General features: G+C 43.1%; 1 protein-coding gene across 5 annotated transcripts in view; it reads left to right on the forward strand.

The window, feature by feature from the left end:
* Positions 1–15605, forward strand: part of RANBP3 (RAN binding protein 3) — a 179739-nt gene that overhangs the window by 85713 nt on the left and 78421 nt on the right. For all 5 annotated transcript variants that reach the window (XM_077842045.1, XM_077842046.1, XM_077842043.1 and 2 more), the window contains 3 exons: positions 2819–2890; positions 13527–13592; positions 14858–14950. In XM_077842045.1, the coding sequence (XP_077698171.1) occupies positions 2819–2890; positions 13527–13592; positions 14858–14950 (231 nt within the window). The remainder of the gene's footprint in view (positions 1–2818; positions 2891–13526; positions 13593–14857; positions 14951–15605) is intronic.

Genomic DNA, 15605 nt, shown 5'->3' on the forward strand with positions numbered 1-15605 from the left:
CTTTCACTTTTCACACTTGCTCACAATTAGAGTAAATTTGTAGACCCAATTATTGCAACAACACCCATAGGAACAGTTGCTCAAAGGAGAAGGCTAAGTTACTTACTTCTATGGCAATTAGAGTTCATAGAATCATAGAATATCAGGGTTGGAAGGGACCTCAGGAGGTCATCTAGTCCAACCCCCTGCTCAAAGCAGGACCAATCCCCAATTTTTGCACCAGATCCCTAAATGGCCCCCTCAAGGATTGAACTCACAACCCGGGGTTTAGCAAGCCAATGCTCAAACCACTGAGGTATCCCTCCCCCCATTCTTTGAGATGTTTGTTCCTATGGGTGCTCCATTACCTGCCTTCCTTCCCCTCTACTTCAGAGTCTTTGCCTCTGGCTGGATTTTGTGGTTTGAGAAGAAACTGGAGTGGCATTGGTTCCTTCCTCCCCTATGTGCCCTCAGATCAGAGCATAAAAATGTATAGGGTGCAGGTGCAGACCAAAAATCTCTGTTTAAAAGTGCATGGGTGCATGCGCATCTGGGGTGGAGCACTCAGAGGGACAAAATCTCTCTAAGAACTCCAGTTATTGTATAAGTAAGTAACCTCTCCTTTCATAGATGTCTAATTGCATCTCTCCATGGTATGAGCCATTATGTGTGGTACTGGGAGACTCCTGCTAGTCATAGGGTCTGCTCATTGCTTGCACTATCCGGAGTAGAGAATCTTTTGGCCAAGGTCAAGTCTGTGCTGCCCCAATCACGGAGATGACCGTGTGCTTTTATGTATGCTCTTCAAGCCACATCAGCTTGGCCTCAGTTTCTAGGATGAGTTCCTTATCAGACTATCAATACAATGGTGATTGCTTTTCATTTGAGAAGATTCATTTTCTTCCATCATCTGGTGGTTTTGTTTCTTTAAGGATGTCCTAGATTTCAGAAGCCTGACACTAATGCTTCCACAGGGCACACATTTTATCTTAGCAATTGCCTTGCAATTGGTGTAGCTGTATGCACTTTTTACATAGACATGAGTAGGAGATCTCTTGAGCTACCTACTTGCCAAGACTTTGTCTAGACTAGAATAAAAGGTGTGACGTTAAAGGGTGTTTGCTACAATGTGCTAACAATTTGAAAAGTAGTTTAGATAAGGCACGCTGCATACTAAGCTGTTAGAGTTAAAGCCTAAAAGAGAGCCTAAGCTTCAGCTTGACCAGTTTAGCAAGTGTTTAAAGTATTCGCTGCCTTTCCTACACTAGACTTTTCAAAAGTGTTGATTCTAATATGTTAGAATATTAAGCAAACATACCTTCCAATCCTAGTCTAGGTGGGACCCAACAGAGGAAATCCTGTATGTGGTATCTTTAAAGAAGTAGATATTACTCTTCTGTTGCCAGCCTTGGCATTTCCTAACTTTTGAGTGCTTGACTTTTAACATCTTTTCCAGTTTGAAATTCACGTTGATATATTCATAGCTTTTAAGCCTGGAAGTCACTATTGTGACCAATCAGCTGTAACCTCCCAGAACACAGGCCATAGAACTTCCATTAAGTAATTTTTGTTTGAACTAGAGCATATCTTTTAGAAAAAACCTCCAATCTTGACTTAAAAATTCAGTGATGGAGAATCCACCACGACCCTTGGTAAATTGTTCCAGTGGTTAATTACTCTCACTGTTAAATGTACACCTTATTTCCAGTCTGAATTTTTGTAGCTTCTACTTCCAGCCATTGGCTCATGTTAGACCTTTCTCTGTTAGATCGAAGAGCCCATTATCAAATATTTGTTCACCATGTAGGTACATATAGATTGGAATTAAGTCACCTCTTAGTCTTCTCTTTGTTAAGCGAAATAGATTGAGCTCCTGCAGTCTATCACTGTAAGGCATGTTTTTCAATCCTTTAATCATTCTTATGGCTCTTCTCTGAACCCTCTCCAATTTATCAACATCCTTCTTAAATTGTGGACGCCAGAACTGTACACAGTATTCCAGCAGCAGTTGCACCAGAGCAAATACAGAGGTAAAATAACCTCTCTACTTCTGCTTGAGATTCCCATTTATGCGTCCAAGGATTGCATTAGCCGTTTTGGCCACAGTGTTGGACTGGGAGCTCCTGTTCAGCTGATTACCTACCATGACCCCCAAATCTTTTTCAGAGTCACTGCTTCCCAGGATTGAGGCCCCCATTGTGTAAGTATGGTCTACATTCTTTGTTCCTTGGTGTATACATTGACATTTAGCTGTATTAAAACACATATTGTTTGCTTGCGCTCAGTAGACCAAGTGATCCAGATTGCTCTGTATCAGTTACCTGTCCTCTTCATTATTTACCATTCACCCAATCTTTGTGTCATCTGCAAACTTTACCAGTGATGATTTTATATTTTCTTCCAGGTCATTGATAAAAATGTTAAACAGCTTAGGCCCAGGAACCGATCATTGCAGGACCCCACTAGAAACACACCCACTCAAGCCAGTTTCTTAATCTGTTTAATGTGTGCTTTGTTAAGTTTTATGTTCTAGTTTTTTAATCAAAATGTCATTCAGAACCAAGTCAAATGCCTTTATAGAAGTCTAAGTATATACATAACACTATTTCCTTTATCAACCAAATCTGTAATACCCTCACAAATATTGTTAGGATCTGTTTTCCATTAAACTTATGTTGATTGGCATTATTTATGTGTTACCCTTGTTTAATTCCTTATTTGAGTTCAGTATCAGCTGATCAATTATTATATTGAAGGGAGGGACTTTACAATGAGGGAAACTAACTTTCTTGTGTCCGTATGTGTGGTTTTTTCTTAGTAACTTTTTTCTTGACTACAGTAACAAAGAACAATGTCTTTATGCCATCAAGCTTCTGTGAACCTTCTGCAGGAAATTCTGACTCAGAACCAGGTGAGCTTCCTAATCTCTTTGCCTTTTTCAGCAAGTTGTTACGGTTTGCGCTTGTGATCTAGAGCAGGCTAATTAACATTTTAAAATTAAGCCCTTAGATGAAAGAATGTAAATTAGCTGCTAGAGATCGTCTCCCCTCATAAGCAGATTGTTCTTATCAGTCATTCATAGAGGGTTTGTTTTCTGGAGCTTGTAGATATAAACTGTTTGTTTTCAGTTCCCACTTTGCAATCCATCTGAACTTCAGGTGAAGTGGAATGTCATTGTTTTGTACAATGGAAGGTGGTATGATTCAGGTTTTGTATCTGTTACCTTACTAGCTTAATAGCTTGTTGTCATGTCAGCTGTATACGGTTACAAATATAACATAACCCACAAATCATGCAAACATTTCATTACTGAAAAGAGAATTTAATTTAGCCTTATGTGAATTTTTAAAATGTCTTTAGAAGATGGTTTTAATTTCACGCCTTTCTTTTCAGTGCATCAGACAGTTACCACAGCCCCAGTTCTTTCCTCTCTTTGGAACAAGGGACTTTGCCCACTTTTGCAATAACTTACAGCATGTGCTATCTTTAGCACTTCCCCAGCTGTGAGTAGAAGTGTGTACACATGCCCCCAAACGGTCTTTGTGGTCCAGCACCATTCGAAATCGCTCCCAATGAAGATTCTTAGACAAACACTACATTAAGATAGAGTTAAAATTGTGGTTACAGATTAGTAATTTTGACTAAAGGTTGTATTTTTTCCTAAACTAAGACCTATAAATTCAGAGTTAATGTTACACTTGTAAGAAAACATTTTAAGGTATAGCACATGTAAAATCTTAACTCTGTCCTTTAGTGACACCATTCAGTAACCATAAAATTATCATAGAATCATAGAATATCAGGGTTGGAAGGGACCTCAGGAAGTCATCTAGTCCAACCCCCTGCTCAAAAGCAGGACCCATCCCCAATTAAATCATCCCAGCCAGGGCTTTGTCAAGCCTGACCTTAAAAACTTCTAAGGAAGGAGATTATGATAATTTTTTAAGTGGGCATGGTCCTACATTAGATATAACTTGTGTTGAATTAGATTTTGTCTTCCGCCTTCATGGTGTCACTACAGGACATTCTTCAAATTTAGCCTATGCAGAAGATTTCAGTGAGTTTTAACTATACAAGAAATTTGAGGAGATAGTGTTACTCTGTTACTTGAACCATTCGAGATGAGACAAGGGCCTTAGGTGCTAAATTTCTTAAAGAACTCATTTTAAAATAATCAGTTTTGATTTATCCACTAACAAATTTACTTACAAATTCTTAGTAAACTTATTCTGTACTCACAGTAAGTATTGGAGAAGATCAGAGTATTCTTCATTCATAACAGAGAAGTTGAATCCCTGCTTTAAATACAAAACTGAATCTTAACAATGGAACCCTCACTAGCTCCACCATAATAAAGAGCAGAATGAAACTCCTTAACACTGGTACCCAACTCAAAAGCCTAGGGTGACTTTTACAACCTCCATAATACCCACTGCCCCGTTAGCCTTATTGCTATGCTACTGTTTCTGTTGTACTTTCCTTCCCATTTGTCATACACAGTTTGCAGAATGGTGAAGTGCAAAATCACAACAAATTGATCATCATAAACATCCATGCTGCCTTACCCCCAACACCCATTTTGCATTTCTTCCCCTCAGAACACATGCATTTGTATAATTCTCTGTTTGAGGAGAACTGGATTCTTTTTTGAGTTAATCTATTACAAATTCTGCTTGTGATGACCAGCAAAGGTCCTTGCCATCTCTATTGTCAGGCACTGAGGGTCTGGAACTCAGGCCTGTGGAGTTGTCTAGTGGGAGATTTATGCACTGTGCTGCAGTCAGATGAAACTGCAGCTGATGCCCCACCACCAGATGTTGCACCCACTGACTAGCAGATGACTGCTGATTGGACACCACTGGGTATAAAGCTTCCTGTTTCTGTCCCACCACTTGTTCGAGCAACAACTCACAAGATCTGATGCTGCCTAGAACCCAGAGGTCAACTCCCTGCCTCTTTGCTTGGCTCGTACTCCTTGTTCCTGGCTCCTGCTATCTTGCCTTGCTCCTTGTTCCTTTTATCATGTCTAGTTCCACACTCTTGCTACCATGCCCAACTTCTAGTTCCTGTTTCCTTGCCCTGACCACTGCTGCTGACTCTTCCTTTGACCCTAGGTGTGACTTCTGACTCCAATTCTGACTTAATTCTTGACATGGCTCTAAATTTGACCCTTGGTTTGACTTTGGACTCAGACTCTGGCTTTGATCTTCGGCATGACTCCCAGTTGCAGCCCTGACTCCACCCCTTGTTCTGACCATTAGGTCAGACTGTTCTGTCAGAGACTCTAACAGCTTGCTCAAATCCTCTTGGTCTCCTCCAGGACTTGCTGCTGAACCCTTGGACTAAGTATGGACACCTCCGAGGCACTTGCCCCACTGTTGCCCCAAGGGCCTGTGAGCCTGCAGGAGCAGATTGCACTTCTCTATAGGATGAAAACCAGAAACTGAGGGACCAAGCGCTACAGCTACAGATGAGAAATCGCTCCTTGCAGGAGCAAGCTACAGCACTTGGAGCGGCTGTGCATACCCGCTTGTCTGCCCTTATGATGCCAGCTTGGTTGACCAGCCGCAGAGTCCCTCTGCTGGAAATATATAATGATGCCTATGATAAGTTTCATGGGTTCCTTACCTAGTGCAGACTTCGTTTTAGGCTTCAGCCCGAGGAGTACGTCCCAATCAAGTAAATTGGGTCTAGTACTGAGCCTGCGTACTGGAATGGCTCTAGCATAGGTCTCTCCCCTTCTAGAACAGGATCACTCAATGTTGACCAATTGGGACTTATCTGTACAAGCGTTTGCTACTATTTTTCAATGACGCTCACAAAGCCTGCGTGGCAGAGTCTGCTGTATGAAAGCTTTGGCAAACACTGGAGTCAGGTCCTTTTGTCACCCAGTTCTGATGTTTGGCCATAGATGTTGCCTGGAACAAGGCTTCACTCCTGCAGCATTGTCTTCGCGAAGAAACCGCAACTGGAACAAGAGGGTCCCTCCTACCTTCTGCTCTTACCTAAGGCTCGGTTCTCAAGCCCAAGCAGTCTCTGCCTCGTTTGAGCCCATTCACAGTAACACAGTACAGCACTGCCTATTCCCTGGTGAGTGAGAGCATAGAAAATAGGAGACCCTCTGCTTGTATTGTGGAGGAGCAGGGCATGTGCTGAGGTCCCTTCCAACAGGGCATGTGCTGAGGTCCCTTATATTCTATGATTCTATGTAGTATCTCCACTGTTAAGTGTTGTGGAATGTTACTGTTCTTGGAGCTCCAATATCAGCTGCTCTAGCAGATAGTGCAACATGTTAATTCAGAAGACCTTGATGTTCCTCATAAAGAACGACCACAGGCTCGGTTCAGTGATGAAGGCACTCAGCCAGGTTTATTGTTGCCGAAGCATGGTATTAGTGCCCTGACTGTGGTTACAGGTGCACTAACACATGCATGACCGCGACAATGGTACCTTTTACTCAAGTTAAAACTTTTAAAGGCCACAATCACTTTTCCATAGGTGTTTTACATTTTCCTATAGAATCTAATAGAAAATGTTATCCCTGCGATAGGTTTTTAGGTTTTTAATAGGTTATCCCTGCGATAGGTTTTTAATTTCTCAAGGTGCTTGATCTAATTCCCATTGAAGTCAATAGGAATCTTTGGCAAGGCCTACTCTACACACTTAGGGTATGTTTATACTACAAAATTAGGTCGAATTTATAGAAGTAGATTTTTTAGGAAGCTATTTTATACAGTCAATTGTGTGTGTCCCCCACTAAGCGCATTCAGTCGGCGGAGCGCGTCCACAGTACCGTGGCTAGTGTTGACTTTCGGAGCGTTGCACTGTGGGTAGCTATCCCACAGTTCCTGCAGTCTCAGCCACCCATTGGAATTCTAGGTTAAGCTCCCAATGCCTGATGGGGCAAAACATTGTCACGGGTGGTTTTGGGTACATGTTGTCAGTCGCCCCTCCCTCCTTGAAAGCAACAGCAGACAATCGTTTCGTACCTTTTTTCCGTGCGGACGCCATACTGCTCTCAGCAGACTGTGCAGTAGGACTGCTAACCGTCATCACTGAACCACCGCTTCTGCTGCAGCTCTTCTCTCCTGCTCTTGTCTTGATAGCGAATTTCTCCATGTTGGCTGTCATGGGCTCCTACTTGCGCTGCAACTCTGCTCTCATGAATCCATCTCGCAGGTCCTCTCGTAGTTCTCTATAAATATCTATTCTCGTGGCATCCGTCATCAGCCACCGCTTCTGCTGTAACTCTGCTCTCCTGCAGACGCCATACCATGGCAAGCATGGAGCCCGCTCAGATCACCGCAGCAGTTATGAGCATTGTAAACACCTCACGCATTATCCTGCAGTATGTTCATAACCAGAACCTGAAAAAGCAGGCGAGGAGGTGATGGCAGCACAGTGACAAGAGTGATGAGGACATGGACACAGACTTCTCTCAAAGTACGGGCCCTGGCAATTTGGACATCCTGGTGGCAATGGGGCAGGCTCATGCTGTGGAACGCCGATTCTGGGCCCAGGAAGCAAGCCCAGACTGGTGGGACCGCATAGTGTTGCAGGTCTGGGATGATTCCCAGTGGCTGCGAAACTTTTGCATGCGTAAGGGCACTTTCATGGAACTTTGTGACTTGCTTTCCCCTGCCATGAAGTGCCAGAATACCAAGATGAGCAGCCCTCACAGTTCACAAGTGAGTGGTGATAGCCCCGTGGAAGCTTGCAACGTCAGACAGCTACTGGTCAGTTGGGTATCAATTTGGAGTGGGCAAATCTACTGTGTGGGCTGCTGTGATCCAAGTAGCCAACGCAATCACTGAGCTGCTGCTATCGAGGGTAGTGACTCTGGGAGATGTGCAGGTCATAGTGGATAGCTATGCCGCAATGGGATTCCCTAACTGTGGTGGGGCGACAGACGGAACGCATATCCCTATCTTGGGACCGGACCACCTTGGCAGCCAGTACATAAACCGAAAGGGGTACTTATTGAATGCCAGCCTTCTGTTGGTTGGGCAGTCCTCTGGGGTGGAATGATTGGGTGCCTGGAGTGCGCCACCCTCCCCCTTGGCTGCAGTGGCGGTCTGTGTTCCTGCTGCCTTTCCTGCAGCTCAGCCATAGGCCAGAGCATATCAGTTTGATCCTGCAGTAGCCTCAGCATTGCATCCTGCCTCCTCTCATCATGCTGCCACCACGTATCATCTTGCTCCTGCCATCCCTCCTCTCGCAAGTGCCTCCTGTTCTCGCATGCATTTTGTGCTTTCCTGGACTCTGCCATTGCTTGCCTCCACCCATTCTGCTGAGCTCTTTCAGTGAGGGAGGACTGCATGAGCTCAAAGAACATTTCATCGCGAGTGTGTTTTTTTTTGCCTTCTTATCTGCGCTAGCCTCTGGGATGGAGATGATAGGGGGAGCTTTGAAACGTTTGCAGCTGCGGGAGGAGAAAAGGGAGCGTAGTATTTAAAAAGACATTTTCGAGAACAATGGGTAGACTCTTTCACGGTGAACCAAGCTGTTAACATTACATAGCACGTGTGCTTTCAGTACAAGGTGTCCCGTCCCCCTCCCCCCCCCCCCCCCAATTCTCTGGGATGATCGCTTCACCTCTTCCCCCACCACGTGGCTAACGGCAGGGATGATTTCTTTTCAGCCACAGGCAAGCAGCCCAGCAGGAACGGCCACCTCGGAATGTCCCCTTAATAAAATTCCCCTATTTCAACCAGGTGACTATGAATGATATCTTTCTCCTGAGGATAACACAGAGAGATAAAGAACAGATGTTGCTTGAATGTCAGCAAAGACTGGGACCATATGCTGCCATGCTTTTTTATGCAATGATTCCAGACTACGTGCTACTGGCCTGCCGTGGTAAAGTGTCCTACCATGGAAGACAGAATAAGGCTGCACTCCCCAGAAACCTTTTGCAAAGGCTTTGGGAGTACCTCCAGGAGAGCTTCATTGAGATGTCCCTGGAGGATTTCCGCTCCATCACCAGACACGTTAACAGACTTTTCCAGTAGCTGTACTGGCCGCGAATGCCAGGGCAAATTAATCATTAAACATGCTTGCTTTTAAACCATGTATAATATTTACAAAGGTACACTCACCAGAGGTCCCTTCTCTGCCTTCAAGGTCCGGGAGCCCGCCTTGGGAGGGTATTGGCTCCAGGGTGATAAACAGTTCCTGGCTGTTGGGGAGAATGGTTTCATCCTTCTCCTCATCATCATCTTCCTCATCCCCAAATTCCTCATGCTTTTGCATGAGACTCCCCGTTTCAGGAGTCCACGTACAGGGGTGGGGTAGTGGTAGGATCACCACCTAGAATTTCATGCAGCTCATCATAGAAGTGGCATGTCTGGGGGTCTGACCTGGAGCAGCCGTTTGCCTCTTTGGATTTTTGGTAGACTTGCCTGAGCTCCTTAAGTTTCATGTGGCACTGCTGCGGGTCCCTGTTATAGCCTCTGTCCTTCATGTCCTTGGAGATATTTTCATTTCGTCTTTTGGAACGGAGTTCTGGTAGCACGGATTCGTCTCCCCATACAGCAGTCCTATCCAGTACCTCCCATTCGGTTCATGCTGGAGCTCTTTTGCAATTCTGGGACTGCATGGTCACCTGTGCTGATGACGTCGCCATGCTGGCCAAACAGGAAATGAAATTCAAAAGTTCCTGGTGCTTTTCCTGTATACCTGGCTAGTGCATCTGAGTTAAAAATGCTGTCCAGAGCGGTCACAATGGAGCCTGTTATACGACAAGGCTCCTATGTTTCGTCAAGGAGTATCAGATGTGAAACAGCATGCAGGGATTTAAAAAGCCAACTCAAATCAAGAATTCCTCCTACACAAGCATTCAGGTCTTGAGCAGTCCAGGTAAACCATGCACGTTACAACGAAGCTTAAACTTGTTCTTCATCATCATTTTTAAAACAATACTAGCTGCCTGTTTCATTTTAAAAACAGCAAAAAATATCCACCTCCCTTTGCATTTCTTATAAGGAGTCTTGAAGTGTAAATCTCAGTGTGATAACATATGCTATCTTTAATGTGCTTAGCTCTTGGAAGTCCAGGGGCTCTGGGCTGCTGACCCCGGGATCCCTAGGGACAGCTCTGTCTGCCATTAGGGAATTTTTTCCCCAAGACCCCCCTGTAACTTTTCACAAACCCCCAGGGGTTCATGAACCCCAGTTTGGGAACCACTGTCCTATGGGGAATTAGTACCATGCTTTGTCAACAATAAACTTGGCCAAATGCCTTTGCCACCAAACGACGCTTGTAGTCTTTCTGGATAAGTAACATTGACATCTGCTAAATCAGCAGCTGCGCTCTGCTGGTGCAGCGAACACCGGAGCTCCCAAGTACAGCAGCACTAGCAGCGTTAACAGCACTGTAGCGTCATCCGCTCTCCACAGCAGGAACAGTACCTGCCACCAGAGGTTACACCCACTAGCAACAGCCTGCTGATTGGACACCGCCAGGGAAAAAGCTTCCTGTTCCTGTCCACCCATTCTCTGAGCAACTAGTTGCAAGGCCTGTCGCTGCCTAGACCCCTGAGATCAAGGCACTGCCTCTTTGTGTGGTTCCTTTGTCTTGTTCCTGGCTCCTGGTACCTCGCCCTGCTCCTTATTCCTGGTTCCTGCTTTCTCTTCCTCACCCCTGCTACTGACTCCATCTTTGACCCTTGGCGTGACTTCTGATTCCAACTCTGTCTTAATCCTTGGCATGACTTTTTACTCTAATTTTGATTTTCGGTGTGACTCCCAACTGCGGCCATGACTCCACCCCTGGCTCTGACTGCTAAGTCAGACCACCCCATTATGGTTCCTGACATCCAACAGCTGATTGTTCTGCCTTCATAATATGTCCTGCTTCTGGTAGCCTGGGGATACTGCCTTTCTCTGGGGGCTGATTGTGCTGTCTCTCTACCAGCTCCTGGCAGGCTGGCACTGTTAAATCATTTTTTTTTAAATTGTCTCCTTTTAACTTGGCTGAACATGTCTGTTGCTCCTTTCCTTTCCACATCATGAAACACAACTGTCACTTTTAAGAAGTCTTTCTGGAGGAGGGAACAGTGCATCCTGTCTTGAGGCCACTGCTCTGAGAGCTGAACAGAGTCCTTGTGTATGTAAATTCTCTGCTTTTTGCAATCATGGGTTTATTTTAGTAGTTTAATTTAGGGATGATTTGCCTTGAGCAACTCTTTTTTTGTTTAGAAAAAAAATTTGTTCAGTGAAATCTCTTTAAATGGGTAAAACGTATTCTTCTAAAAAGTGTGTAATATTCTAAGAAGGTGCAGTTAGCCTGCTGGCTATTAGGTGTGGGTTTTTTCCTCCTCCTATGGTAGTGACTATAAATACTGCCAGAGGCTACTTGGACCATTGATGTGTCCCAGAGTGACTTTATTAAGTTAATAGATAAATACTTTTGTGTTCAGAATCTGAGAGATGGGAGTATTTTGCTGAGCTTGTGATGGATAAAGCATTTTGATAGAAGCAGGTATCTATACATATATATAAGTAATAAATGTTTCCTCTCTCATTCCTCTCCTTTGATGCATTATTACATCAGTCACTTACCCTAGAAGTGGTGAAGGAAAATGAATGTCGTCTTTTGGGTCCCGTCCCTCCCCCCCCCCCCCCGCCCCGGCAACTATTTTGTATGTAATGAATTAATACAAATCCTGGTGTTCCTTAGCTCTCTGGTCTGAAAGTCTTAAGTTGGCCTGTGTTGAGGAAGGTAGGGAGGTTAATGTAATAAGTAAATGGAAGTTCTTGGGGACATAGAATTTTCCATGGTAAGATTAAACATCTGGTCTGCTAAGTCTACTGTTCAGCCTCCAGTATCTGTTGCTTCAAAGTTAAGTAACCCTCTCACTCACTGGTATATCTCTGAACCCATTGTGCAGTGTTCCAGGTTAGTCAAGGTGAGAGATTTTTCTTGACACCCCACAAGCAATTAATTTATGCCCTGAAATATGAAACTTGATTACCTTTATTTTAATGTAGATACCGCTTGATGCCATAGACAAATAGAAAACCATGTGTTCTGTAGAATTCTGGTTCAGCATAAATGTTGCCTGCCTTCACCAAAGGGTTAATTGCCTTCATAGTGTTGGAAATGTGTTAGTCTTTTGTGCTTTTAATGCTCATTGGATTACTTTGGTGTTCTTCATTTTCTAGTTCCATTTCTGAGCCCTCAAAAAGTATCATTTCCTCCTCATGTAGTAGTGTTTTAGCAATCTGTATCTCAGCAAAGTGGGGCTACAGAAACCAAAGACTATTCACAGCAAAATGTCCTGTACAGGCTACTTGAACAAGTATTGTTGCTTCTGTGCTGGGGGCATGGCTAAGGATAGGTCTTCTGTAACAGGAAAGTTTGACATATCTGAATAGATTATAAGGGGGGGGGGAAGGGGGGTGTTCTGTTCACTATGATAGTGAGCAAACATTGTCCTATACCGGGGGGGAGAGTGGATGGGGTGGTGGGCTCTCTCTTTGACCATACAACAAGTAAGGCCTGGTCTATACCAGAAAACTAGATTGTTTAAGTCAGGGGTGTGAAAAATCCACACCACTGAGCAGCGTAATTAAGACAACCTAAGTCCCCATGTATACTGCATTAGGTCAATGGAAGAATTCTTCGGTTGACCTAGCTACCGCCTCTTGGGGAATTGGATTACCTATGCCGACGGCCGAAACCCTCCCATTGGCATAGTTTGTGTCTAAACTGAAATGCTACAGTGGAGGAGCTGCAGCAGCGCAGCTGTGCTGCTGTAGCATTTTATGTGCAGGCAAGTCCTAAATCTCGTCTCCCAGAATTCTAGGTGTTTTTTTTTTTTTCAGTTCCTCATTACAGGTCTGTCCCCTTAAACTATTTCTATAATCCTCAGTTAAGACGGGTTCAGTAAAGGCATCTAAACCCAATATAATAAAGGACCTCCGATATCCCTTCCTTTTTTCCCCACTCAGGGAGACCAAGTAGATATATGCTGCTTGCTTGCATCTCTTCCAAGTATATCCTGTCAACAGTATAATCTCTTGTGTTCTTTAATGGTAGCTGCTGTTGGATTTTGCTATGCTTTTAGTTTTACTCTTTAGTCTGATCACTCCACTTGGTTAAAGCATCTGTTTGTTTCTTAATAAGTATTTATTTTTATTTTTTGTGCCAGGGAACTCATGATTTACAGCCCAACAAAAAATCTGATTGTATCTTCCTGAAAACAATAAAATTTAAAATGTACATCTGGTGACAACTCATAATTTGGCCCTCTTGATTTAATTTTGATGTCTTGTTGGCTAAGACTGTATGTGGTGTTGAGGAAAACAAGATATCCTTCTCCAAATTGGGGGAAAAAAACATTTTGCAACATTCTTTTTATATTAGGCATTTCTGCTGCTGGTGGGCATTACATTGGGAAAAGTGTGAGCTCTCTGTGGTTTGTGTCTGAAAGTACCATCTCCATTGTCTGCTGTCAGTGTGCTTCTTTGCATTCTGCTTGGTCCCCTGTTTTGGCTACATGCGTCTGAGAACCTACATTCTTATATTTTGTGTTGTACTTCTAGAGGAAAAGAGCAGTGGATTCCGGCTGAAACCACCAACACTTATCCATGGCCAGGCACCCAGTGCAGGTAGGTTTAATATTTTCTGAGGCAGAGGAAAAGCACATTAAATGAGGAGCTTGTTTTATTCAGGAATTTCCTCAAACTAATCTTCCAAATTAGAAGGATTCTAGTTCCTGTTTAAAAAATCTTCTTCTATTGCATGAACACTGAAGTTAAGAAATTTGTTTTGTATATATAAATATGTGATTGAGGGAGCAGTGCTGTTACAATTACCATAGGAGTTTAAAAAATAAAACTGTTTTTCTGTGTTAGTGGAAGCCATGATTTGTAACTTAAACTGTTTTGTTTCTCAGTACAGACTGGAGTTTGTAAAATGTTAGCAAAGCTTATTGCTTTCTCATGTTTTGTTTTGCTCTCTTCTAGTGCTCAAAAGCCAATTTATACAAATCAAAATTAGGGCATGTGTACAAGGATGGAGGCAATCAGTATATCTAGCAGTCTCCTTAGCCTCTATCCAAATTCAGGACATCTTTTTGGATACTTTGGAAAATGACTCACTTTCAGTACAAGTGAAATATTAATGTTAAAGGTGACAATTTTTTCATAACATTTTAATGGACGACGTGTTGCTTTTTTTTTTTTACTTCCTAGGAGAAACCCTAAATGATCAGGGATTTCCATAGACTTCTGGAGTTGATCCAGTTGGGAGGGGTGGGGTGGGGTTCCTAATAGACTTTTTAAGGTCCAAATGTGAATGGAAGAACTGTAGCATATTGTGTTGTTTTATAGAATTCTAAAATGATCAGTTTGACCCCCCAGAGCCGGTCAGGATTAAATGGAACAACGTGCTAGATTAGTGTTTTCAGTAAGTTTCAGTTTACAGGCCGTGAAAAGTTTTTCACCCTCCACAACCTGTAAGAGAATTCAGGGGGAAGGATAAGACCTAGTGTGTGGAGCTGGGTATGGCTTTCAAATACAGCTGGGACTGCAAGTTCTCTGCACTTCACTCTTAATTGAATTTTCTGGCTTTTATTCTGTCTTAATATTTTTTAATGTAACTTTTGGTGGGCAAATGGAGAATGCATTAAGAAACTGTTTAAAGACTAGGAGCAAAACAGTAATGTTACCCTTTCTGAATAAAATTTTTGGGGGGAGGGAAGGGGACGGAACAGAAAAATGTCTTTTCCAGGGGACAAGTACGATATAATTTGAACTTTGTGCCACTTCAATCTTGCGTTGTCTCAGAAACAGTTAAGGAGAAGACTGAGTAGATGTTGATTTTTGCAGCTAATGTACTTGAGGGCGCTGGAAAAGTTTGCTTTCATTTTTAGGTCTCCCAAGCCAGAAACCTAAGGAACAGCAACGAAGTGTACTACGGCCTGCTGTTTTACAAGCACCACAGCCTAAGGCTTTTTCACAAATGGGTAAATCACATTCCTCTATTGCTCTATAATATTCCCTGCACTTTGATCATGTGTGCATAGTGATGTTGGGAAAGAGAACCAAAAGGCAACGGACCTGTAACTCTGAGGTTAGTTGTGTTTCTCCTCAGAGTGACCTTTTTCTTTGTTTAACGTCTTCCAGATTTCCCTCTGTTTCAAAGGAACCTGGAAGTCATTAGGGTGAAATGCAACTGTCACATAAGAAACAACACACAATGAGATATGCAGCGTTTGTATAGTAAATGCGTCCTGGGTGAACTGTAAGGCATTATCTGTCTCCAGCACCTGAGTAGTATGTTTGTCTCATAGCCACAGACCCTGAAGTCTGGTGTTGTAAAATATAATTAACTTTGAGTAAAACACATTAAGTAATTGAGTCATGCACTTGCTTCATAGTTGCACGATTTGGGGCCTTAGTAAAACCGTTTCCTCATTTTATAAGACTTTAAGTGCACATACATTATGAAACTGATCTTATAAAATACTCAGGAAGAGCATAGGTCGAATTTAAATATGTAGAATTTTCACACTAAACATTTTATAAACACATTTTATAATGGTTCCAAATTGATTTTTTTTAGCCTTCTAGGAATGTAGGAGATGAATGATGTTGGACTCTTAATGGATAGCTACTGAC

This window comes from Eretmochelys imbricata, chromosome 25, assembly GCF_965152235.1.
Source record: "Eretmochelys imbricata isolate rEreImb1 chromosome 25, rEreImb1.hap1, whole genome shotgun sequence".
Taxonomy (NCBI): domain Eukaryota; kingdom Metazoa; phylum Chordata; order Testudines; family Cheloniidae; genus Eretmochelys; species Eretmochelys imbricata.